The sequence below is a fragment of the Cydia strobilella genome, chromosome 11 (assembly GCF_947568885.1).
Source record: "Cydia strobilella chromosome 11, ilCydStro3.1, whole genome shotgun sequence".
Taxonomy (NCBI): domain Eukaryota; kingdom Metazoa; phylum Arthropoda; class Insecta; order Lepidoptera; family Tortricidae; genus Cydia; species Cydia strobilella.
In genome coordinates, this window is record NC_086051.1 from 18,610,006 (window position 1) to 18,637,439 (window position 27,434).

The following is a 27,434-nucleotide window of genomic DNA, read 5'->3' on the forward strand; positions in this document are numbered from 1 at the left end:
GTGTCTTAAGAAAAGAACATTGTATCACGATACAGAACTTCGAAGGAAAAAGATCGTTGTTAGTGGCATGATTTTTGCTAGTGTCAAATAGTAGTAATTAGGTAACCGTTATGTTTCACACTAAAAACACTTTACGAGTACCTAGTTTATTAAAAAAAAACAAATTATCAATATGCATACTTATTAAGATAACAAATACTTTCGTGAATAGGACGAATTGTAATGTGAATGGTTTAAAACTATGAAACCAAACTTCATGGCCTTATTTTCACTATGTGTTACTAAATAGTTTTTATCGAGCCATTAGAATAATCTTTAAAAATCGAAAATAAGGCCTTTATAATTTTGCGCGCTCACATTAGTTAAAAAGATAACAACAATCATTATTATCACATCGAATCTTAATCTTATACTACGTCGCAGTCATTTGACTTACACTTGATATTGTCTTGATTGATACATATACCTACTACTAATTTATAGATACTTAGTAAGTATATATTATGATAATTATATCTATTTAGTAAACACCGAGAGCGGGTAACATTTTATATAGGTTTTAGGGCTAGTAACACATCACATAAGATAGATTTTTATAGCATTTTAATATAACAATATTATCAAAGTTTTGGCGACCAAGAAGGTATATTTATTGTCTTATTACAGGATCGACAACTAAATATTTTCATCATATGGCTAAATAAATAATGTATAAACTATTTAAAATACCTACAAATACAGTAAATAGCTGCCGTTATGTTATTGCCATACTCAAGTTGTCTATTTATTGTCAGTTTAAAATTATCTTAAAATTATAAACAACATTATAAAATTATAACCCTATAACATTCAAGAAATATCTCATATTTTTAGCTTAATCTACAAAAATTAATTATAAAAAGAAAAAAACATTTTATGCACCTCTTTTGTGCAGGCTTAATTATAATTTATAATTAGCCATGTGACATTAAAATTGCTGTTACTAAAAAAATGCGTAACTTCAATGCCACGATGCACACAATGTCTCTGCAGACTATAAAATGATTATTATTGTATAGATTTCATATTGAGAAGACATTTGATATTTTCCATTTCTCTTTCATACAGTCATAGTCAGTACTCATATTGAATAGATATGTATGGACAATATGTATGATCTCATTTATTCTTCTTCTTCTTCCCGCTAGACCTGTTCCCATTTACTTGGGGTCGGCCTTCCTTGTCCTCAATTTCCATCTAGCGCGGTCTTGCGCTACGTCCTTATTTAAATGAGCTTCTTTTAGGTCTTTTTCAACCGTCGTCCACCAGGTGGTAGGTGGTCTGCCTGAGCCGCGTTTAGTGGTTGGCAGTTTTAGGGCCAGTTTCACCATATGGTCTTCTGAACGCCTTTGGACATGACCATACCATCTTAAGCGTTTCTCCTTGACCTTTTCGATAATCGGGGCGATCTTGAAGCTTCCTCTAACATACTGATTTCGGATTCTATCCAGTAGCGTAACACCCGCTGACCAGCGTAGCATACGCATTTCTGTGGTGTGCAGCTTGTCTAGATGCTGCTTATTGGTTGCCCAACATTCAGATCCATACAGAACAGCCGGTCTTATAGCGGTCTTATACAGATGCCCTTTCACTTTGAGCGGCATCTTTTTGTCGCACATCACGCCTGTGAGTTGACGCCACTTCATCCATCCAGTAGTAGTTCTGTGCGTAACGTCCTTGTCAATTTTGCCGTCATTACTGCACACAGATCCTAGATATTTAAATTGCGTTACCGTAGGTACAATCGTGTCCCCTATCATAATCTTGATACTTTCGGGATTAGTGACATCATCGAAAATGCAGGACATGTGTTCCGTCTGCTTTCTGCTAATCCTAAGGCCATTGGTTTCCAGTGCCTCTACCCAGGCTATGATCTCATTTATTGTAAATGTAATATCTTAACATAATTAAATAATTTTCAATTTATATAAAAAATGGAAGGACTGCAATAAAAGATTAAAAGCAAACCCTTTCTTCAAAGTATTACTGTCCTTTGCATGGAATTCAGTCCAAAAATATTGCTCTACAAATCCTTAAGCGTATTAGCGAAATATTTATTAAAATCATCTACAATGAGTTTTGTGCGCTCATCAAAATATCATTGCATGCAAGTTGATGCTGGCTGAATGATGAATTCGAATTTAAATCCAGTCATCAGTCTGGTTATCGTTACATTAATTGAATACAAAAGCAAACCAAAAAAGATATCATAATCCAAAACGGACATTATAAATTTAAAAGAATGCCTTTTGGGCTAAAATTGGCTTCAACCTCATTTTGACTAGATTTGATATTTTAACGTTAGCGTGTAATGAAGTGTAAAAAAATGATGAAAACTGTCGATACATTGAGCAATGCCAAAACAACAAATTATACACTTTGAAGATTATTGCTTACCTACTCAAACTTATTGTTCATTTCACACGTTCTACTCATCAGACTAGCAGCAGCTAAAAAACAATGGACTAGCAACTGTCATGTTACTTTCTAACATTTAAAACTTGCGCGGTTTTGAACACATAAATCATATTTATATCGGGTCTATCGCGAATTCGCCGTTTCGACTGGATACACTGTTCGTGGTCGCCGATAACTGATATCCCAGCAAAATATCAAAACAGACATCACAAATTCAAACCACCCACTACACATATGTTAATTATTGTCAATAGTCCGATACGCAACACTAAACTCGCGATAGACCTGATATAAATATATTTTAATATGTTACTTTCTGCTAATAAAATGTCCAGGTTAAAAATGTTAGGACAAGAAACTTCTAAAGCCGTGAAGTCTACTCATCATCATCAGTTTCGCAGCAACCCGGCCAGCAGCAGCCTTCCCCTCCATCAGGTCTGGTGCAGAACAGCAGGGTCTCCGCGGCGGAGACGGGCCGCGGCTCGATGCCGTGGAAGTCGCGGAGGTCTTCGGCTGGAAACCAAGCTCGCTCTTCATCCTCGATTATGGGGAAGTTGAAGTATCTGAAAAATTAAAAGTGCATATTAATTCGAATTTAAACTGTCGTGCGTCATACTAACATTAAACTAATTGTCGTTAATTATCTTGACCGCTGCTCATGCACTGTTAGTGTTTGAAAATGAAAACCTATGCTCTTCGAAACATTTCGCGCGAATGACTTAAAATATATCAATTTTTGTGGCTATTCTTTACAACACAAGTAAAATTCCAAAGGCTGCAGGAATTTGATCGCGAACGTACCAACTGACGAGTGGTACATATTTATGTCAAAAAAATACACACGCAACAACAGTGAAGTAATCTTGGCTTAGCCAATTCCTACATAAAGTTATCAGGATCACGGAAAAGTGTGTACAGATTGCTGAAGTAATAGCGATGATTTGACACCCAGCTGATCAGACGTAGATTCATTTCAATTAAAAGTATTAAAAAAAGTTTACAACTCCGTCTTATGAAATTATCATGAAATTATAAAATAATTTTGAGACCTCTGCTCCCTTTCCCAGATTACCACTTTCTTATAACTGTGTTATAAGTCGTTACTACATAAGTAGTAAGTTCCTTACCTGGCAATCGCCAGGCCGGGGATCCACAGCACGGAAGCCAGCACCAGCAGCAGGACCACTAGCACGGCCCAAATCGGCCACGGCTTGCGCACCGTGGTGCCCAGCTCGGGGATCCAGGCGTCGTACCTGCACAGGAATCAACTTTAGTGTTTAATTTAATAAAAGGTATATAATAATTGACCAAGGCATTCGACAATGTCGATCATGGAAAGCTTCTTACCAAATTAAAATCCTACACTATTATGCGGAATAATCTAACTTACTAAAGTCGTAGGACTCTTAATATCTTAAGATTAAAAGCTGAAGGGGATTAAATTAAGTTCGAAAGAGATTTACGATATGGTGTCTCACAAGGCTCTACCTTAGGCTCACTACTTTTCATCACATTCATCCACGAATATTTTTCCATTGAACAAAGATTGACAGACCGCTTTAAAGGCAATGTTTTTTAAATAATAATAAATAATGTACCCAGATCCCTCAGTAGCCAGCTCCACAAACGACGAGACAAGGATAGCAAGCATGGCTAGAGGCGAGAGGTACTTCCAGCAAATCAGCCAATAGATGCCTGGCCGAGTGCCCGTCATCAGTTCGATGTCATCTGCGAACCTGAAACGAGGTTTAGGACATTGTATAGGTCAAATCCACATGGTCTTTAATGATGATGAATACAGAAATGCAACATTTTATAAAAAATACAATTAATAATCCCGTCATAAAATCGGAATACCTACCATCCACAAATGTTTATAAATTTAAGAATTATTTGTGATATTAGGATATTAAGGTACGAGTAGGAACTAAAATATGAACTGAAGTTAGTCAATTCTGATTTACATTGTATTCTAATCTTAGGCCTCTTTATAATCCTCTCAATTAATCCTCCTATAATCCTCTAAAATTAGTAACGACTTATCTTTCTTTATTATATATTTTTTATAATTCAATTTAAATCAGATTAGGACAACCATTATTCAATCCAATTTAATTTTAAGTCTACGTCTAAATCCTATTCTATAATTATTATTTAAAAAAAACATCCCATACAACCTCTTACAAATTACTAGCTACCTATTACAAAAAAAACCCACTATACAAACACAAACTAAATTTTAGTTAACTATCCTAAGATCCGTTCTATGGCATGCCTGGTCCAAAAGACCCCATCACACTCGCAGCGTTGCCGCGCTGTATGGCGATGGTGACCTGTTGGACAAGCCAAGACCCAGATCGGATCGTTCCCCCTCTCTCTCAGCCACCGACCCAGTTCTCTGAATAATTCGGACGCCTCGCTCCACCATCTTGCATCTTTGTTCTGTATTATTACCCGTAGTAATATTTTTTATATATATATTACAGAATTATGCATCATCATTCATCACATCATGTTATAGACTAGCTCTTATACTACCTGCTATTATTGATTCTGTCCCACACAATAGCTCCAAAGGTCTACAAAAGAATAGAGCCCGGGCCAAGATTAAGGCGTTTACAAACGTAAATATATCACACTATTCACACTACCCCTCTCTCGTCATCGTTTATTTAATCTCTTATTCGTATTGCTTCAAGGTTCAAATTCTAATTGCAGGGTTCCTTGCTTATCAGGGTAAACACTGTAATTTGGTCGTTATTCGTAGTGTATTAACGTTTAAAAGCTTGTGCCTAGCATTGTACGCTCCGATTCGGATTTCTGTCACCCAGACGTAATGCCCATTCCTTGCCGCAGGCAAGTTTGGTAAAATTAAAGACTGGAGATATGTCAAACGATTAGACTAGGTTATATTATAACAAATAATTTATTAAATTCCATCTTTTACAATGATACTATCTACAAAATATTTATCAGTACGGTTTTTACTCACTATTATTTTTAGTCGCTTTTGGCGACATGTTTCGGATTCTTTGGGAATCCATCCTCAGGCACGAGTGTCCGCGGCGGTTGTACGTCGTGCACACTACTACTCACAAAGTTTGGCTTAAAATCTTCTAAAAGATATGTGACTGAGTAGTAGATTGTTAACCAAGGGATTAAAGGCACCCATTCCTGGCGAGTGCGTTCGAGCGCCAATAGTCCGAGACTGAAATAGTGCCTTTCACCCGAGTTAACACTACTTTTCATTTCGAATACGAGGAAATAAAATACATGTGCATAAAAAAAAAGGCTAAGTATAAATTTTAGTAGGTAGTATTTCTTGATGGTACTTTTAATTAACAATTTAGGTAAAAATATCGTTATTTATAAGAGTTAATTATCATAATGGAAATTGTACAACAAATCTATTTAAAATAATTTTAATTATCCAATAACTTTTCTCAAACATGCAACGAAAAAAAAAAACTCCACGAAATAATTATTTCTAAAGGAAACTTAAAGTAAACTACACAAAATATCACTAACACGTACCTCACATCACACTTACATTTTACACTTTTATTTTTATTACACGTATATTTTTATGTATCTGTGATTTTTTCGCCTTGTATCCATCTAACTGTCGTTTTAGCCACATAACTAAGTTTACATAGTTGTTCATGTTGTTATCTGGGGGCACGGCAGTGCCCCCGCCAAGACGAGCAAAGCGACGCGCAAGGGCACTACCTACCTTTTCTCGAAGCGCTTCGTCGTTTTTTTGAACCCTCATAACTTGGGTTGGATTACACCAGATAAACAAAATTCTCGTTATATGATGCCAATAGTGGACTTATTAAGCATAATTTTTTTCAATTGCATAGCTCTGCTCTTATATTTTAGATTTTATTCATATCTAAAAAACCCCGATTTCGTCACTCACTCACTCATCAAAACCTTTAGGGTACTTCCTAAAGTCCTACGAAGCTGAAATTTGGTTTGTAAGATAGTCTTAGTACACAAACAACAACAAAAATTCAAAAAATTGAAATTCTGACCCTGTACCTATGTACCGATTTAGTTAAAATTTAGTATGTAGATAGTTTTTGTTATGTGGAATGATATAGAATAGTTTTCAACCCCAAAATCACCCTGTAAGGGTAAAAAGGGGGTGGAAAAGGGCGTAATCAGTAAAAAGCATATTGCATAAAAGATGCCCCCAGATACGAAATTTCAGATTTTTTATAGTAAATTGCACCCAACCCTTTAAATTAGGTGATGGAAGATTGTCATAAGCAACTTGCAAAAAGAAGTGAAATCCCACCAAAAACATTTCATGTAAAATGTTGCCAAGACGAAATCATAAGGCTCGCACTGTCAAAAAGTTATCAGATCCGTTGTAGAGCCAAGCTTCTAACTTTGCAGGCCCTAACTTCACAAACTCTACACCTTAGTTAAAATATGTGGCTTGGCCATTTTGTTACATACAAAATAATTTATAGTGAATACATTCTTCACCTTACGCCCATGTGACAGTAGCGAAACGGCCAAGCCACGTATTTTAACTAAGGTGTAGAGTTTGTGAAGTTAGGGCCTGCAGAGTTAAAAGCTTGGCGTTACAAAAGATCTGATAACTTTTTGACAGTGCCTTATGGTTTCGTCTTGGCAACATTTTACATGAAATGTTTTTGGTGGGATTATTCTTCACAAACATCGTTACCTTTAAGAGTCCCCGGCAAGCTCGGTTCTCCATACAAACGTAGTTACGCTCTCATTTTAAAACGACTTGCTAGATTGCTCTGAAACTTTGTACTTACAATAGGATAAGGTATATCTAGGTCTGTAATTAGTTTATGTTATTATGTAGCTTCAGATACAATCATCATCATCATCATCATGTCAGCCGATAGACGTCCACTGCTGGACATAGGCCTCCCCCAAGGCTCGCCACTCCGACCGATCCTGTGCCGCTAGCAACCACCGAATTCCCGCGACCTTCACCAGGTCGTTGGAGAATTTTAATAGTAAAATAAAATACAGCGAATTTACGTTTTTCATACAAAATTTGTTTTTACTCTATTTCGTTTGTTTTATATACTAGAGCTATATAAACTAATTACAGACCTCATGTTGTATGTGCAAAGTTTCATTACAATCCAATACGTAGTTTTAAAATGAGAACGAAACTCCGTTTGTATGGGAAGGTGAGATGTCGGGGACTTTAAAACATGGAGTATAATCCCCACAGTGATAACGATTTTGTAGTTACTTTCAATGCTTTAAAATATGCCACAAAATCTCTTTCCGATATCCTGTGGGCAGTTTTCTGTTTTTCAATTTATAAAATTGCCATTAGCGACCATACATTTTGCCGTTGAATTAGCGGCAGCAAGTTATTTAGCCAATTCTGCTGGCGATTTCAATTTCGTAGTACAATTAACATTCATTTCCCTCTTCGTCGGAACTCATATTAAAAAACAAAATAAACAATGCACAATTAATCCAATAAAATTTAATTACAGAATGACAATTTTTCAGCTTTGCGTCCAAAACGATTTAAAAAATACCTACGCTTTTTTTTCTTTTTCGGTTCGAGTAGATATTTTGACAATATTTATATGAAATATTTTAAATGTGTATTTGTAGTTAAATTTTCAATTCAAAATATCGTTTATTGATTTTTTTAATAGGCGTATGGAAGGTAGATAAATAGGATTATTAGCAGAATGTCATTCCGAACCAAAAAGCAAATATTGCCTAGTTTTTTTTTTAATGGCTGGATGCCATGATGCTGTGTCACAAATATAATTATGTGAAATGGAAATTGATGATATCCGCAGTAGAACTAGGGTCACCGACATAGCTCGCAGAATTGCAAACCTTAAGTGGCAGTGGGCGGGGCACATTGCTCGCAGAACTGATAGTCGGTGGGGCCGGAAGGTTCTGGAGTGGCGTCCGCGTACCGGAAGACGAACTGCCGGTAGGCCTCCAACGAGATGGAGCGACGACCTGGTGAAGGTCGCGGGAATTCGGTGGTTGCGAGCGGCACAGGATCGGTCGGAGTGGCGAGCCTTGGGGGAGGCCTATGTCCAGCAGTGGACGTCTATCGGCTGACATGATGATGATGATGATGATAATGATGAAATGGAAATTAAAAAAAGCCACTTCCCGGCCTAGGCCTGCAACTTTGTATTAAGTTTCATTAAAGACCTCTCGTCTAGCCGCGCCCAGCCTAATATGAAGAACATAATATCAATATTGCATTGCATGTTTGAGAAAAAATATTGACATTGCGTGTTCCCGTAGTATGGACTTGGTAGCCTCGCCCTGCCCAATGTGCTCAATTAAGAACTTTTTTACGGTTCCTGCCCAGGAATTGCAAAAACGGAACAAAAGTGTCCTTAATTGAGAATACAATTATTGTAGCATCTGTCACCCTGATACATTTTTTCTTTTCTTTGGCATTTGTTCGTAGGGTATCATCTTGGCTAGCTTCCATTTTCCTTTAGCGATTAACCAGAGTCCAGTGGTTTCAGCATGGTTCCATTTTATCGCCTGTCACTATGCCTGTCATTTTCGCACATACTTGTTAGAAATTGGACTTCCGGTTCGAACGCCATCTTGATAGTACCCTCGTGATTAATTCCTTTGTTTGTTGCTCATTAAAATTGTTTAAAGTGTAATATCGATAGCTTTATTATACAGTAATATAATTTGGTAGTGTGCAGTGAATGGAGAATTAATCTCAAAGCGTGTTTAACCACCATTTTGGAGTCAACGGCCGGTAGTCCACGTGCTTCTCGTAAAATCCAGCTATCGGTTTTACGAGACAATAACAACAATAACTACCGAACAACGTCGTGCTCTAACAGCATTTGGTATCTCTACCTCTAACCGTGTCTGGCTAGAGCCCTAGAGGCCCATAATTTTATTTACCGTACACTGGCAGAAGAAAATCAAGAAATATTAATTCGATCCCACGTGGATCCCACTTTGACGTTGGCGAAATCATCGACAGTATCGATGGAGCCATACTACTTAAAGATTGATTGATTGATTGTTAGAAATTGCGGGCATCTGTCTCTTTTATTATTTAAATAAATAAATAAATACTCCAATTAAGACGTAATTAGAGTGACAGAGAAAGATGACTGCAATTTACGAACTTCGGTATTCGCGGTAGGCCCTCAGAAAAAAATTAAATTACAAAATTGTATCTATCGAGCCAATATTGCTCTATGTTTTAGATTTTACCCTTACTATACCTCCCATAAATTACATCAATTTTTCATCGTAATATCCCTATTTATAAAGAATTGAGTCGTTCTAGATCGATTATGTTACGTCATTGTGTCACAAAAGGCTCAGCGGAGCGTTCGGCCTCTATAATTAATGTAGGGTCGTACATTACATCATGGCCCGTAAAGGGTTGGCCTTCGTGGCACCTTACTTTTACGTTAAATGACCTCTTGAAGGATTCCTTATAACATTCCTTCTATTGTATTTTTAGAAGTTTTGCCCATGCCTTAAGTTCACCGCAAGGCGTAGGTTTTCATTAATTTCGGAATATGCGGAAAAGCCGGAAAACGTTGAAGGAGTGCGTAAACAGCGTAGGCCGACATTAGATGTGATTTACAAAAAAATAAATACGCATTCATCTGTTTTTCATAAAAAGAAAAAAAAAAGGTTGAGTTTTTTATAATCAAATTTTGAAATCGGAAATTTGCCGCTGAACACAGTTGACACCCCGTAGTACTAGTGTACGTGTACATTTAGTGACCTATCCTTGTCCTGGTCCTGTCCAAGCATTTATAAGGATCTTCAGGATTCTGCCCGATTTTCTCAATTGAAGTCACTTTTGGTTCCTTTCTGGAATTCCTGGGCAGAAACCGTAAAAAAAGAAAATGTTCTTTATTGAGAACTTTGGGCAGGATGAGGCTATAGTAGGGAATTATCTAAGCAGTGCTTTAAGCCAATAATAGACGTATTTCTCAATACCCAAAGCGCCAGGAAATACTTAATATTTCTACAGCTCTCGGCGACGAATAAATGTCGGCCAAAGATTGGAGAATATTACGGGAAAGTGTTCTTGTGAAAAAGAGGTATCGTGTTCAAGTTTTAGGATATAGGTATTATTTAAGCTCTTTAGGTACATGACAATATATAAGTACACAGAAGTAATTTAATTTCTGTACCACTGTATATTTATTGACAACGGAGAAAGCCGCTAGGGAACTTATATATTTATTTGTAATATAGGAGGCAAATGGGCAGACGAATCGCCAGATGGTGAGCAAATACCGTCGTCCATGGACACCTGCAGCACCAGAGGGGTTGCAAGTGAGTTGCCAGCCTTTAAGATGGGAGTACGCTCTTTTCTTGAATATTTGAAAGTCTCAGTCAGTTCATTCTACAGTTTAGCTGTGCGAGGCAGAATTATTTTCACTCTGAAAAGGTACCAAGAGACAATAAAATCAGATCCCTAGACCGTAGGTACCTACATAAAGGTATGTATTCGATATTTTGACAAAGAAATTTCGCAAGGTTCACTATTACTTAATTTAACCGAAAAGCACGGCGCTGTGAAACTTTAATTTAACCGAAAAACATGGCGCTGTGAAACCTTAATTTAACCGAAAAGCTCGGCGCTGTGAAACCCTAATTTTGTAGAGATTTAAAGAGCAATAGACTAAGTGAAACCTTAGTAACCCAGGACCCAGACCCTGACATCTTAATTTCAAATTTACATTTCCTAGTGCCAAAAAAAATAATCTCAACTAAACATTGTTAGTGCTAGTAAAAACATCTTTAAATCAAAAATTAAGAAGTTGCTATTAGGTACAACGCATGACTAAATAGATAAGATAGGTAAATATTGTATATATACAAGTTACACTGTGTTAATGTGATATAAAAGTATGTATTAACCTTAGTAATATAAATTAATCGTTAAATTTAGATTAAGGTACTAACGTTGAAAATGAGTGCATCATTTCGCCGTTAAACGCAAGTTTGGCGAACCTAGTATAAGTTTAAAATGACCATACTCTTTTGAAAAAAAAAAGAAAGTATAATTGAGAATTCCATTTTCTTTCTTCTTTAAACCAAAACCTCAAAAGTGGAGCTAAAAATTGTCAAAGTTTAAAATGCGGAAATAATCGAATCAATCAATTTTAATTGCAGCCGTGTTTGAACAGTATCAAGCAGCTTAACTCGTAAGCCCGTCAAACGTTCGCGAAATACTGCCCAGCAAGCATAACAGCCGTAAGAACCATTTTAATGTATTTTTTAACATGCAGATACGTCTGCGAGCGATACTCCAACGCCACCCCAAAGGCGTGTATACATAAGGGAAGGAATGGAAAGATTTGCAAGGTTCTGGTAGGCTTCCGTAGCTCAATTGGTTAAGAGCAACGCACGGATTGCGGAGGTTGCGGGTTCAAATCCTGCCGGAAGTGTAACTTTTTCCATTTTTTCCTTTACTATAAAATTTGGCATTTTAATGTAGTTTGAATTCGGCATTTGTTGCGTTAGAATAGAGTTGAGCGGGGATAAGTTGAGTTTTCCAATTTTCCAATGACTGTTACGAAGGTTACGCAAGAATCGCAAGATAGGGTAAAATATTCGGAATTTGCAACAATGTCAAGTTTTTGGGCCTTTTATTTATATGTGTGATTAAGTTGCGTTTTATATCCAATATAATAAAATTACAGTTATTATCCAAAATTACAGCAGTTATGTAAACAAACGACCGAGAAGGAATGGAGCAGCATAAACAAAATACATAAGGTCATGTGATGTAAGAGATATATAGAGAATAAGGGCTCCCGACAAGTGCTTTTCTTGCCCCACGTGTTGCACTTACCCCTAACCTTAAGTAACTTTTATGCATAAAAGTTAAAGATTTAAGAAAGCAATAATCACAGAGACTTATTTACCCAAGCCTAATTCAGACCCAAGCTAAATTTAGATCATTTGATATACCTAGTTTTAGCTTAGTTGAGTCATTGAGTATAGTTTTAAAAAAGCCGATATAACTTGTTCACGTTATATAAATGACTAGCGACCCGCCTCGGCTTCGGTACACAAATCCTTACACCTAAACCTTCCTCAAGAATCACTCTATTGATAGGTGAAAGCCGCATGAAAATATGTTCAGTAGTTTTTGAGTTTATTGCGAACATACATACACACATACAGACGCTGCGGCGGACTTTGTTTTATAAGGTGTAGACTGTATAGGTAGTAATTCAAAAGAAAATTTCGTGTTGTCAAATGAAACTGCGCCGTGGCTTTGGAAACTCGGCGGACGTGACGGGAAACTTTACCTTGAGCCTTGAGCTCCAATAACATCGAATGTGAGTTATATATCGCCTATATATTTTATCGAGATGCATATACTAAGATAGTGCTTAAGATATTTTATTTATTTAAGAAACAAACAGTCTTTTATAGATATACATAACACTGGAAATTTCCTTAATGAAAATATTTAAACATCATGTTTAATAAAGTTTCTACAGAGTACAACAGAGCTATTTTGATGGCAGTTATGGGTTAATGTTATAGCTAAATTATACCATGATGGGGATTTACTAAAAAAAAATTATGCTAAACTGCCGAAACCGAAACTTCAGCCGGACACTACCGAAAACACAGATTCGGCGCGGCCAAAAGGTTCGGCAGTTTTTTGGCCAAAACCGAGCCTTCGGCCGAAACAAGATTTTTACGCCGACACCGAAATCGAATTTTTCGGTCGGACACTAATTCAAACTGGCAGATCATACCTGTATTATAAGACAAGCCGTGGTACACGAAGAGAGGTATATTGTTATTTATGTTCAATTGATCTCCAATCTCGTATCATGTCACTTTAATACCAAGACGCACGTCGCAAATAAGTTGAGTTTCCGCATCCCTAAATATTGGTGTAGTATCTATTACAATATTGACTGCCTCAGATCCCTAAGATCCCTCAGACTCGAGAATATTACGAAGTTAGGGCAAGTTACAGGGCGAAAATAGGACAAGATTAGGGTAGGTTTAAGTTGAAAAACTTTGCGGGCAGAGGCAGAGTGTGATTTATTTATTTAGACGAAAGTGTATGTCAAAATCATAATTATAATATTGCCAATATCGTTATAAAAGTTCATTCATTATGTGACATGATTCAAGTCTTAGAAAAATGTGTGCACGAAAGCACGTTCTTTTTTTCTTAGATTTTACATACCTTATAAAATCAATAATTAATTGACTGTAACGAACCTTATAGTATTTTGTATTGATTATGAAATGTTATGAATGATTATTCTTATTAACACCTAAAGGAGAGAACTCCAAAATATACGAAATATTAGCGAATCCTAAAATGCCTACGACAGCTAAAATAGCTTATTGAGTGTTAGGTATTCGTATACTTGCTAAAAGGTTTTCAATCTTAAAAGCGAGCGACCTGCCATTACCGTTATAAAGACTGTATCGTTAAGTATAAAGACAGATAAAACCGTCTAACTGTTGATATGTATATTATTTTGTATTACTATTATGTTCCAGGGGTTTGATCTGAGTGTATTTTTAAACCATATCAGATATAAGGTTTTTTTATATTTTTTTCTTTTAGGGACTTTATGATGCGTTCAATATCGTCTAGCAAATTCATCTCGGACAAGCCTATCGAGCTTCATTTGAGACTATTTATTTCTCTGACTCCTTGGTACGATTTAAAGAAACAAAAGGTTAATAAGCTGCCTAAACATGTTATCTAAGTGTCGTCTTCATGGTTGCTAAATTGAGCAGCTGCGGAATAAATTTGGTGAATTTTTATTTTTACATAAATTCGATTTTTCACGTACGTTTTGGATTCCCTTCAATTTCTGGCGCAAGCGGAACGAGGGAGACAGCTAAAAGAATCTACCAAAATCCAAAGCCTAACGGACATTCATGGCGTTGAACCATGGCTAGAGCAGGTCGATAAAAACGCTCCATGATAGTTATATTGGATGCCAAAGTCGGAGTTGTCGTAAGTGCCATACCATATTCTCTAAAAGGCCACCATGCACAGATCCGGAGAATGGATTTATGGGTACTACGGAATACTACGGATCAATGTTAGTCCAATCATAGAGGCTTAAAAGCTACTGATTAGACCTTGTTCAGCGAAAATTAATGGTTTTGGAGAAGAATAGTACCTACTCATAGCGATAACTTGCATATGTTAGACTAGTTGGAGCTATGATAAAAAAGTTAGTTATCGGGGCAAAATTGTTGTAAATTAAGCTCTCGTGCTAATATCATATTGAAGTCGCGAGGGTTCCATTCCAAGACATGAGGATTAAAAATGTTGCTACCGAGGTACCGAGTGATACAAAAATTTTCACCACACCAACGCAAGAAAAATACTAACTAAAACATTACAAGTACAAATCAAATCCAATGAAATACCGGCCAAGTGCGAGTCGGACTCGCACACGAAGGGTTCCGTACCATTATCTATAAAAATGGTCACCCATCCAAGTACTGACCCCGCCCGACGTTGCTTAACTTCGGTCAAAAATCACGTTTGTTGTATGGGAGCCCCACTTAAATCTTTATTCTGTTTTTAGTATTTGTTGTTATAGCGGCAACCGAAGTACATCATCTGTGAAAATTTCAGCTGTCTAGCTATCACAGATCACGAGATACAGCCTGGTGACAGACGGACAGCGAAGTCTTAGTAATAGGGTCCCGTTTTTACCCTTTGGGTACGAAACCCTAAAAATGAACGCTATTAAATATTTATCATTCAAAATCATAATTTAAAGCTAATTCTACCCGTCAATATAAATAACAACTAAAAATTTGCATCAACTTATGCCACGCATACGGATAAAATGCAACTCTCTCATTCGTTTTTGAAAAACAAACAGAGCTTCGTGGTAAAAAAAAACCATTATTGGCTTACATCTATAAACCTAAAAAATATATAAACTCACCTCTTAACTCCATACACGTACGAAATCCCGATGCACTCAAAAAACGCGATAATCAGCAGCGGAAAATTCCCGCTATACATATCAAAGAGCAGGAATATATAGCTCCCAGCGCCATGCGCGAACGCCATTGACATCAGACAGCATGTCAAACAGATCCCTCCCGTCAGATACTCCTTTCGCAAGTTCGGGAAGAGTTTCATGTCCACGATGGAGGTGACGACGCCCTCTAGAGTGCCGAATTGGGAGTCGATGCCGAGGGTAAAGAGCATCAGGAAGAAGAGGACGGACCAGAACTGGGCGCCGGGGAACTGGTTGATGGCCTCGGTGAAGATGATGAAGGCCAGGCCGGTGCCGGAGGCCGTCTGGAAAAATAATACATTGGTTAGTATTATTACATAATTGGGGACATATTTATAATACGGTTGTCATATGAACACTGAAATTACTATCCTCCTATTACTATTAGTATTTCATAATGGAGCACCAGATGTATTTACTGTGAAAATTGATATGGTTCTAATTCAAAGGACTAGCTTATAAAAAACCGAGACAATCCAGAGACAATGCTGAATTCTTGGGAAATGCCCTCGTGTGTCCTCCAGGTTCTATCCTAAACGGCAACCCTCAAAACTTTAAACTGAAATAAATGTAAGAAAAAGTGACCAAAGCCTCCAGTGCCCCAGGCTGGAATCGAACCAGCGTCCTCTGCTATTGCAGCACGTGCCTGTGCCATTCGGCCACTGGATCACAGCGGCAAATTTAGGTCGAAATTTTCCAAGTATATGCACTTGTTACTGAAGGCTATGGCGCCCCCTGGCCATCCCTAAAGTAGAACAGTATGGTTCGACCTTCTAACTGAATCATCCATGTGATTCCGAGCTAGCGAGAGAGGCTCATAACTTTCTCTGGGAACGCAACGCACCTATGGCTCGAAAAACCAAACTGGCCTCGCTAGTTTCTTACAAAACTGTATAAAAAGTAGATGGGCCGAATATGGAGTTTGCCGATTACGGATGTTCAGCTGAATTATTCGGTTCATCGACATCATTCTATGAAACCATTTAAAATGCATGAATTACATTTGCAGCTGAGGATAAACTGTTTTCTAGGTAATTCCCTATAAGCAAACTGGTCAAAAGGCAAGGGACACGCAAAAAAAGTTTTAACACCCTCCAAATAATCAAAACATTCTATGGATTCAACAAGTCTCATCATATTGTGTTTTAATAATAACGTAACCTGATGGAAGAAAGTCAAGAAAGTACTTGAAAAGTTCTGGGGGTACATTTTACTGTTACAAGACAAGCATAATAAAAAGTATTTGCCGATTATTCGGCACTTTTAACCGAATTGTTCAGCCAAATTGTGTTGCCGAATATGCCGAATAATTACCAAATATATAAATAAATATTCGGCCCATCTCTAATATACGAGTACAGTATCTCCTGTACAGGAGAATAGGAAAGTTAGGAAACGTGTTAAAATGAGACCCCGTCCGATTGCAACATGAAGTCACAATATCGATTGGCCGGGGCCGGGCGCGCAGCCGTCGACAGTAGTGTTGGTAGCAACTCAAGTCTTTTGAGTCTACATTTTAATAACCCTATTCGTTTTTACGAGATTCAGTGCTTGAAAAACAGTCTCGAATCGAGTCCTTTATTAAGTTTTATTAAACGCAGCCGGACTCGAGGTTCGAATATAATGTCTCCATCAATAATTTCACAGATTTTTTCTAAATAGCAGTAAATAAACAAGTTTGGGAACAAATCAAATTATTTTATTAAATATTTTGATTTGTGTTTTTTAAGTAGTCACACTACTATATATAAATTTAGAAAAAATACGTACGAAAATCTGACTCGAGTCTTAAAACAGAGGACTCGAAGGACTTGAGTCTTAACCAACACTAGTCGAAAGCGTCTGCATACTTCGTTAATTTGCTCGAATTTGCACACCATGCACGCAGCTACACTTTACCCACAATGCACGACACTTCAGTGAACATTGCTGAAAGTGTTGTGATTTAACCGTAACGGGCCAATTCGAACAATGATCTAGATATCAACTAGATATGAAACAGAAACGATAACGAGATATTCAAGAAAGTCATGTCTTTGACATTCCGCGATTCCGAATGTCCTCCCGAACGATCTCTTTAAGAATTGCTTAAGACTACTTAGACATCCAATGGATATCTAAAGGATATCCCAAAACGTCACAATAATTGTAGCGTGAAATGACAATTGGTTTCTCGAATCGAACTGCAAAAGATAACTAGATGAGAACTAAACTATAACGTATCTGTTAGTTCTCGTATTGTTCTCGTATCTAATTATCACGTTGTTCGAATTGACCGGTTAGCGAATTTTGTTACGATAAGCCATTTTCATTTACTTACACAAACTTTCACAGCACATGCTTGTTCAGGTCAGTTAAAACGTTATTATTAGTAAATTAAGTACATATAAATACCTACCTGGATTATGGACCTCATACTTACATAGTTTTTATTTTCTTACACATGTACCTTTGCAGCTATGCAGGGATATATATAATATATTGGTCGATGATCTTTTATTTGAAGTACCTTCATTTATCATCAGATCTCGCTTGTGCATGAAATTTAATTCAAGCCCTAACCATGGGTGTTTAAAAGCTGATGTTGACCCAGTTAGTGTTGTAAGTAGTCGGCTATGACTAATATTGTAACTGCAAAAGTATCTCCGTCTGTCTGTACCAACATAACCATCCTAAAGTCACAGTCAAGTTCAAATTTATTCTCCAATTTCACTTACGATTACAGTAGGTTACGATTATTCTTGATGCGTTAGAATAGATCCCATATACTCGTACATTTGCTATGTACTAACTAAAAAAGTGGAATTCATGTGTTAACTCACATTATCTAGTTCCTTCTGCAGATCGCACTCCGGCAGATGCGGCATCACCAGCTTCGTCAAATTCCCGTTTAAGTCCACCGTCACCATCTGTCCCGCCTCCGGAAACTTCATGGATCTGTATCCAGACCCGAACAACTCCAGCAATGTCTCGTTCCTCACGTCCAGGCATTTCTCGTACACCATCGTGGCTTTAAACCCAATTATAGAAAACACCACGATCCCAGCGAACATAGACGTTAAGCAGTTAGTCATAGATACCATTATCGCGTCCCTATAGCAGTTGTTATCCACGGGATTGTAAGATGAGAAAGCTATTAGACCTCCAAACGCTAGTCCGAGCGAAAAGAAGATCTGTGTACCTGCCTCCAGCCAGACAACTGGGTCCAAGATCGTGTGCCATTTCGGAGTGAATAGATGTATAAGTCCATCACTCATGCCTTTGAGAGTGATGCCTCTGAAGAAGAATATAACTAAGACGATGTAAGGGAAGGTGGCGGTGACGTAAACGACCTTCCCTGAGGAGGCGATGCCCTTGATCATGCACATGTAGACGAGGATCCAGGCTATGACTAAGGCGAGGGCTATCTTGTAGTTGAAGGTTTGGGGGTAGTTGATGTCCTCGGAGATTTGGAGGGTGGTTCTGTACCAGAAGTACTGGGTCGGACTGCTGACCTGAAACAAGAGAGAAAAGTTTATTATTTAAAAAAAATTGGGTGCTTGTAGTTTTTTCTTTCAATAACGTCAAATGTGTGTTATTAAATTTCGTCTCAAACAGGGTCATTCTACAAAAATCTCATTCCCCTGGCCTATTCGCAAATTCCCAGGAGATGCCGTTTTATTAGCATCTCATTTTTGGTGACTGTGTAACCCGTGCCAAGTTCCATCTACAACCATAACGTCTGAGCGGAATCTCCTGGGAATTTGCGAATAGGTATAGCCAGGGGAATGAGACTGCTGTAGGATAATTCAACTAATACCTAGAAGATTATTGAAGAACAAGGAAACTATAAACATCGAGTGATCTTTGACTGTGATTCTTAAATCTTTGGCGTTTTGCTTATTTTGCTATGCTCAGATAAATGTGCTCTGCTTGCTACAACAAATGCATCACACAAAAGTTTTTGTCTATTGTGCAAATTTGCATTCAGTGCGGATAAGGGCCGCATTCCAGGATTAGCGAACTAACTCGGAGTTAACCATTTATACAGTACAGTTTAACCCTGTATAAATGGTTAACTCCGAGTTAACCCTGGAACAGTGGCCCTTAGATGATTTAAAAGATTGTAAATAATTTTAATGGCATTTCAAACTGTTTTATGAAGTCGGTTTTTTTTTAATAGGTTTTTTTATCGGTCAAGCCATTTCTGTCAGTAGAAAAAAGCGGCAAATTTACAAAATGGAGGCGCGAGTGGTTACCATCCCATAGAAAATATTAATTTCGCGCTTTTTTTCTACTGACAAAGTTGTATGACAGACGATAGCAGGGTTAATGTAATGAAACTGAAGCAAATCTATAAAACATCTACAATATACTCGTATAATGTACCTATAATGTTCACTTATATCATCATATTATATATCAATAAATAGGTAAAGAAAATATGCATAATGCACAGCGCATGACCTTGCTTCCTAGTAAAACAATAATAGTAAATACTTATTTCTTACTCTGTCAATCAAATATATAAGTACTTGTAACGTTTCATCTAAATAATTTTAAAGTTAAAAACTGTAATAGATGTCATATATTAAAGAAAAAGTGACGAAGCCCCACCTAGCCTAGTCTTACTAAGATGGCATATAGTCGAGAAATTCGGACGGGCACCGCCGTGGCGAGGTGGCCTAGGGGTTCATGGCGTTAGCCGCGATAGCTAAAGACGCCGGTTCGAATCCGGCCTTCACCACTGGAGGGCTTCGTCACTTTTTCTTTAATATATGACATCTATTACAGTTTTTAATTTATATATAGTAGTGTGAGTGTGACTACTTAAAAAACACAAATCAAAATATTTAATAAAATAATTTGATTTGTTCCCAAACTTGTTAATTCTAAAGTTACGAAAGTCTGATATCTTATTTTCATATATATATATATAAGCGAACTTGTTAATTCATTGTAATTGTACCAGATATAAGTTTATAAATGTGATGTATAATTTGTAACTACTTATATAAATTCTTCTTCTTCTTCTTTTAAAATTATGGCTTCAGCCCAGTGGGACTATTTCGCCAGTATCAAGGTATTGAGAGGTTTACAAACGACAAAAATTGTACGGTTGTACAAGACAGTGTACGGTGATTTGTTAGCTCTTGTAAATCGATAGCTAGTCTTTACAAGAAGCACGTGGACTACCGGCCGTTGACTCCAAGATGGTGGTTAAACGCGCTTCAAAATTAATTCTCCATTCACTGCACACTACCACATTAGTTTACTGTATAATAAGCTATCGATATTACACTTTAAACAATATTAATAAGCAAAAAACAAAGTAATTAATCACGATGCTAACTATCAAGATGGCGCTCGAACCGGAAGTCCATATAAATTCAATGTACGACATACATATATACGACATACGCAATCCCGGGCTCCGACCACAGAATAAATAATAGTACTATATTGTACAACATTATGTGTACAATACATATAAAAATAACCTCTCAAATAAAGGTAACTAGAGTGCCTACTCGTATACAGTGTAAATTCGCTTTATTGTGAATATAAATAGTCAGAAGCCCGGATCATGCCAGCATTTTCTGAGTTGGGTCCGTCCGTGACAAGGCTCACATTTGTCACCGTGTTTTATCTCATATGTTTTACTCTTATTTCATCTTGTCACAAATACCTGATTGTTTTCACAATTTAATTTTTACTCGACATAGGATTTAGCTGTCTATGTTGTTTTTGTCGTGAATTTCACCATAGCTTCAAAACACACTCGCTCAGTAAATGTGGAATTGCACGCAGGCTTAGCGGGAACTATAGAAAAAGCGTTTTCCCTAGGGAGTTATGAAGTTTCTAGTATTATAATTAACAGCTTTTGGTCATTATACTTCATTTTTGTATCGCAAGTGTGATGAAAAACATTGTGTGTAACTCGGGGCGTAATAATATTACAAACTCGAGTCTATAAATCGCTCCGGCAAGCTGTCGCGATTTAACTATACTCTCGTTTGCAATATTTAACTTACGCCCCGTGTTGCACATAATGTTTTTCATCACACTTGCGATACAAAAATGAAGTATAAAGACCAAAAACTTCATAACTCCCTAGGGAAAACGCTTTTTCTATAGTTACCGCTAAGCCTGCGTGCAATTTCATATTTACTAAGATCGTTTCGTGGCCAATAATATGTTGAATAAGCAATATTATGATAAAATAAAGCTAAACAGATGATGAAGACCGAAGGCAATAGAAAAAGGTGATGAAGTAATGCAACCTTATGAATTTGGGTTTATTAGAATAGTCTATGAGTAGTACAGGACTGTCAGAAGAAAAGTCGGCGATAAAAGATCCTACAAAAAAAGTTTTTTAACAAAAAAAACTTCTTTATGAACTGTTTCCCTAATAACCTTAAACTGTAAGTAAAATGGAAGTTTTCTGGTACTTTCGCAAAGCCTCAAGCTTAGATCAAACGAGTGTAATTTTAAAACTCATTTGGCGTTACTTAGCGGCTGGGGAGTAATCAGCCTAATGCAGAGCGAGATTATAACGAGGGGCCAGCGCAGGCCGGCCCTACTACTTATACGGATTACGATTTTATTAGCTTTTTATAAATGGCTTGTTAAACGCTTCTTGGGTGTAAAATATCGACAGACGCAATTTCAATTTTAATACTTTATTGATAGAATCGAATTTTACATGTCAGGTTTACAAAGCTTAATGCTAAGGCTTATAATATTAATATTAGATTTAAGTACATAATTGGACAGACAAGGCTGAGCCAGCGAACCAGTTTTTAGGGTTCCGTACCCAAAGGGTAAAAACGGGACCCTATTACTAAGACTCCGCTGTCCGTCACTAGGCTGTATCTCATGAACCGTGATAACTAGACAATTAGCTCCATGCATGAATTTATTTTTATTTTTGGATTCATAATTTATATCGTTGGAACACCGGAAATGATAAAAATACTTTTGTAAACCTTAACATTATTTTATTAAAAAATATTGAAAATGTTGAAAAATTTTGAGCGGTTGAAACACTCATAATTTTTGGCGCGAATTCGACAGAGCGTGATGACGTCACACGTTGGGCGGCCCAACTGACGTTTGCTACTAATGACACTAATCTGTCGAACGCGTGACGTCACGTGGCGTTTCGAGCGTTTTACTCACTGCTTTTCGCGGGCAAATTTTTGTACTTTTTATTTATAATTTTAAGTAATTAAATGGTGATTTAAAAACGGAAATGCATTTGTAACATGATATAACGGTAACAAACATCCGAATAAAACATATTTCGTGCAAATATAAACTTCATGCATGAGGCTAATTGTTTTTTTTTATTTTTGTTTGATTAATAAATAAGTATATATAGTTTTAACACTTTTAACTACTTGATACAGTGTCGGGTCTCGAAAAAGGCCTCAAGTACGCGTCAGACGCCAGTTTAGGTTTAAGTTTCTTATAGAAACATTGGTCACTAGTGGTTTGTTTCAACTCCATCGGGATTTTGTTATATACTTTATAGGTCCTACCGTATGTATACACCTTTTAGACTTGGCAAGTCGCGTCTTAGGTGGATTAAGTTCAATATGCCCTCTAGAACTCGCACCTCGGGCGTTGCAACGAGTCGGAATCTATGTGCAATATAATAAGATAATAGTTAAATTTAGTGTTTTTTTTTCTTTACATGGCCCCGCTTTGGGTAGACGCCTCCTCCATCTGTATCCATTTTTTCCTATCCTGTGCTTTAAGCTTCGAGTCTGTAGAGAATTCTTTGAAATTCGTCAATCCAGCGGTCTTTGGGTACCCCTTGGCCTCTTTTTTTTTCTTTTTTCTTTTTCCGATAGGGCGATAGGGCTGTGTGCAATATACCTATAATAATTAAAAGTATTCATACAAATAAGTTCAGCGGCCAGGTTAAAAATAAAAACAACTAAATTATTGTTCACAAATGCCGCTCTTCACAAATTATCTTGTATGTACCAAAATTTAAGAGTCCTAAATAAGGAAAAATAAATATAAGTTAGAACCTACTCGTGAGTCTGTGTGCGCAAACTTGGCTCCGTAGCTCCCCAGACTTGCTGGAAACACGCGCGGCCTGTCTTAATATTTGTACAACTCCTGTGGAACAACTTACTCTGTACACACTTAAGTGAACATTATAGGTACATTATACGAGTATATTGTAGATGTTTTATAGATTTGCTTCAGTTTCATTACATTAACCCTGCTATCGTCTGTCATACAACTTTGTCAGTAGAAAAAAAGCGCGAAATTAATATTTTCTATGGGATGGTAACCACTCGCGCCTCCATTTTGTAAATTTGCCGCTTTTTTCTACTGACAGAAATGGATTGACCGATAAAAAACCTATTAAAAAAAAACCGACTTCATAAAACAGTTTGAAATGCCATTAAAATTATTTACAATCTTTTAAATCATCTAAGGGCCACTGTTCCAGGGTTAACTCGGAGTTAACCATTTATACAGTACAGTTTAACCCTGTATAAATGGTTAACTCCGAGTTAACCCTGGAACAGTGGCCCTTAGATGATTTAAAAGATTGTAAATAATTTTAATGGCATTTCAAACTGTTTTATGAAGTCGGTTTTTTTTTAATAGGTTTTTTTATCGGTCAAGCCATTTCTGTCAGTAGAAAAAAGCGGCAAATTTACAAAATGGAGGCGCGAGTGGTTACCATCCCATAGAAAATATTAATTTCGCGCTTTTTTTCTACTGACAAAGTTGTATGACAGACGATAGCAGGGTTAATGTAATGAAACTGAAGCAAATCTATAAAACATCTACAATATACTCGTATAATGTACCTATAATGTTCACTTAAGTGTGTACAGAGTAAGTTGTTCCACAGGAGTTGTACAAATATTAAGACAGGCCGCGCGTGTTTCCAGCAAGTCTGGGGAGCTACGGAGCCAAGTTTGCGCACACAGACTCACGAGTAGGTTCTAACTTATATTTATTTTTCCTTATTTAGGACTCTTAAATTTTGGTACATACAAGATAATTTGTGAAGAGCGGCATTTGTGAACAATAATTTAGTTGTTTTTATTTTTAGCCTGGCCGCTGAACTTATTTGTATGACTACTTTTAATTATTATAGGTATATTGCACACAGCCCTATCGCCCTATCGGAAAAAGAAAAAAGAAAAAAAAAGAGCCCAAGGGATACCCAAAGACCGCTGGATTGACGAATTTCAAAGAATTCTCTACAGACTCGAAGCTTAAAGCACAGGATAGGAAAAAATGGAAACAGATGGAGGAGGCGTCTACCCAAAGCGGGGCCATGTAAAGAAAAAAAAACACTAAATTTAACGATTATCTTATTATATTGCACATAGATTCCGACTCGTTGCAACGCCCGAGGTGCGAGTTCTAGAGGGCATATTGAACTTAATCCACCTAAGACGCGACTTGCCAAGTCTAAAAGGTGTATACATACGGTAGGACCTATAAAGTATATAACAAAATCCCGATGGAGTTGAAACAAACCACTAGTGACCAATGTTTCTATAAGAAACTTAAACTTAAACTGGCGTCTGACGCGTACTTGAGGCCTTTTTCGAGACCCGACACTGTATCAAGTAGTTAAAAGTGTTAAAACTATTATATACTTATTTATTAATCAAACAAAAATAAAAAAATTCAATTAGCCTCATGCATGAAGTTTATATTTGCACGAAATATGTTTTATTCGGATGTTTGTTACCGTTATATTATGTTACAAATGCATTTCCGTTTTTAAATTACCATTTAATTACTTAAAATTATAAATAAAAAGTACAAAAATTTGCCCGCGAAAAGCAGTGAGTAAAACGCTCGAAACGCCACGTGACGTCACGCGTTCGACAGATTAGTGTCATTAGTAGCAAACGTCAGTTGGGCCGCCCAACGTGTGACGTCATCACGCTCTGTCGAATTCGCGCCAAAAATTATGAGCGTTTCAACCGCTCAAAAATTTTCAACATTTTCAATATTTTTTAATAAAATAATGTTAAGGTTTACAAAAGTATTTTTATCATTTCCGGTGTTCCAACGATATAAATTATGAATTCAAAAATAAAAATAAATTCATGCATGGAGCTAATTGTCTAGTTATCACGGTTCATGAGATACAGCCTGGTGACGGACAGCGGAGTCTTAGTAATAGGGTCCCGTTTTTACCCTTTGGGTACGGAACCCTTAAAACTGGTTCGCTGGCTCAGCCTTGTCTGTCCAATTATGTACTTAAATCTTATATTAATATTATAAGCCTTAGCATTAAGCTTTGTAAACCTGACATGTAAAATTCGATTCTATCAATAAAGTATTAAAATTGAAATTGCGTCTGTCGATATTTTACACCCAAGAAGCGTTTAACAAGCCATTTATAAAAAGCTAATAAAATCGTAATCCGTATAAGTAGTAGGGCCGGCCTGCGCTGGCCCCTCGTTATAATCTCGCTCTGCATTAGGCTGATTACTCCCCAGCCGCTAAGTAACGCCAAATGAGTTTTAAAATTACACTCGTTTGATCTAAGCTTGAGGCTTTGCGAAAGTACCAGAAAACTTCCATTTTACTTACAGTTTAAGGTTATTAGGGAAACAGTTAATAAAGAAGTTTTTTTTGTCAAAAAACTTTTTTTGTAGGATCTTTTATCGCCGACTTTTCTTCTGACAGTCCTGTACTACTCATAGACTATTCTAACAAACCCAAATTCATAAGGTTGCGTTACTTCATCACCTTTTTCTATTGCCTTCGGTCTTCATCATCTGTTTAGCTTTATTTTATCATAATATTGCTTATTCAACATATTATTGGCCACGAAACGATCTTAGTAAATATGAAATTGCACGCAGGCTTAGCGGTAACTATAGAAAAAGCGTTTTCCCTAGGGAGTTATGAAGTTTTTGGTCTTTATACTTCATTTTTGTATCGCAAGTGTGATGAAAAACATTATGTGCAACACGGGGCGTAAGTTAAATATTGCAAACGAGAGTATAGTTAAATCGCGACAGCTTGCCGGAGCGATTTATAGACTCGAGTTTGTAATATTATTACGCCCCGAGTTACACACAATGTTTTTCATCACACTTGCGATACAAAAATGAAGTATAATGACCAAAAGCTGTTAATTATAATACTAGAAACTTCATAACTCCCTAGGGAAAACGCTTTTTCTATAGTTCCCGCTAAGCCTGCGTGCAATTCCACATTTACTGAGCGAGTGTGTTTTGAAGCTATGGTGAAATTCACGACAAAAACAACATAGACAGCTAAATCCTATGTCGAGTAAAAATTAAATTGTGAAAACAATCAGGTATTTGTGACAAGATGAAATAAGAGTAAAACATATGAGATAAAACACGGTGACAAATGTGAGCCTTGTCACGGACGGACCCAACTCAGAAAATGCTGGCATGTTCTGGGCTTCTGACTATTTATATTCACAATAAAGCGAATTTACACTGTATACGAGTAGGCACTCTAGTTACCTTTATTTGACAGGTTATTTTTATATGTATTGTACACATAATGTTGTACAATATAGTACTATTATTTATTCTGTGGTCGGAGCCCGGGATTGCGTATGTCGTATATATGTATGTCGTACATTGAATTTATATGGACTTCCGGTTCGAGCGCCATCTTGATAGTTAGCATCGTGATTAATTACTTTGTTTTTTGCTTATTAATATTGTTTAAAGTGTAATATCGATAGCTTATTATACAGTAAACTAATGTGGTAGTGTGCAGTGAATGGAGAATTAATTTTGAAGCGCGTTTAACCACCATCTTGGAGTCAACGGCCGGTAGTCCACGTGCTTCTTGTAAAGACTAGCTATCGATTTACAAGAGCTAACAAATCACCGTACACTGTCTTGTACAACCGTACAATTTTTGTCGTTTGTAAACCGGCGAAATAGTCCCACTGGGCTGAAGCCATAATTTTAAAAGAAG

General features: G+C 37.0%; 1 protein-coding gene across 1 annotated transcript in view; it reads right to left on the reverse strand.

The window, feature by feature from the left end:
• Nucleotides 1-2,640: 2,640 nt before the first annotated feature.
• Nucleotides 2,641-27,434, reverse strand: part of LOC134745606 (sodium-dependent neutral amino acid transporter B(0)AT3) — a 47,384-nt gene continuing 22,590 nt past the window's right edge. The window contains exons 2-6 of the mRNA XM_063679694.1: nt 18,308-18,979; nt 15,408-15,769; nt 4,056-4,193; nt 3,585-3,710; nt 2,641-3,020 (exon numbers count right to left, since the gene is read on the reverse strand). Of these exons, the coding sequence (XP_063535764.1) occupies nt 2,834-3,020; nt 3,585-3,710; nt 4,056-4,193; nt 15,408-15,769; nt 18,308-18,979 (1,485 nt within the window). The 3' untranslated portion in view covers nt 2,641-2,833. The remainder of the gene's footprint in view (nt 3,021-3,584; nt 3,711-4,055; nt 4,194-15,407; nt 15,770-18,307; nt 18,980-27,434) is intronic.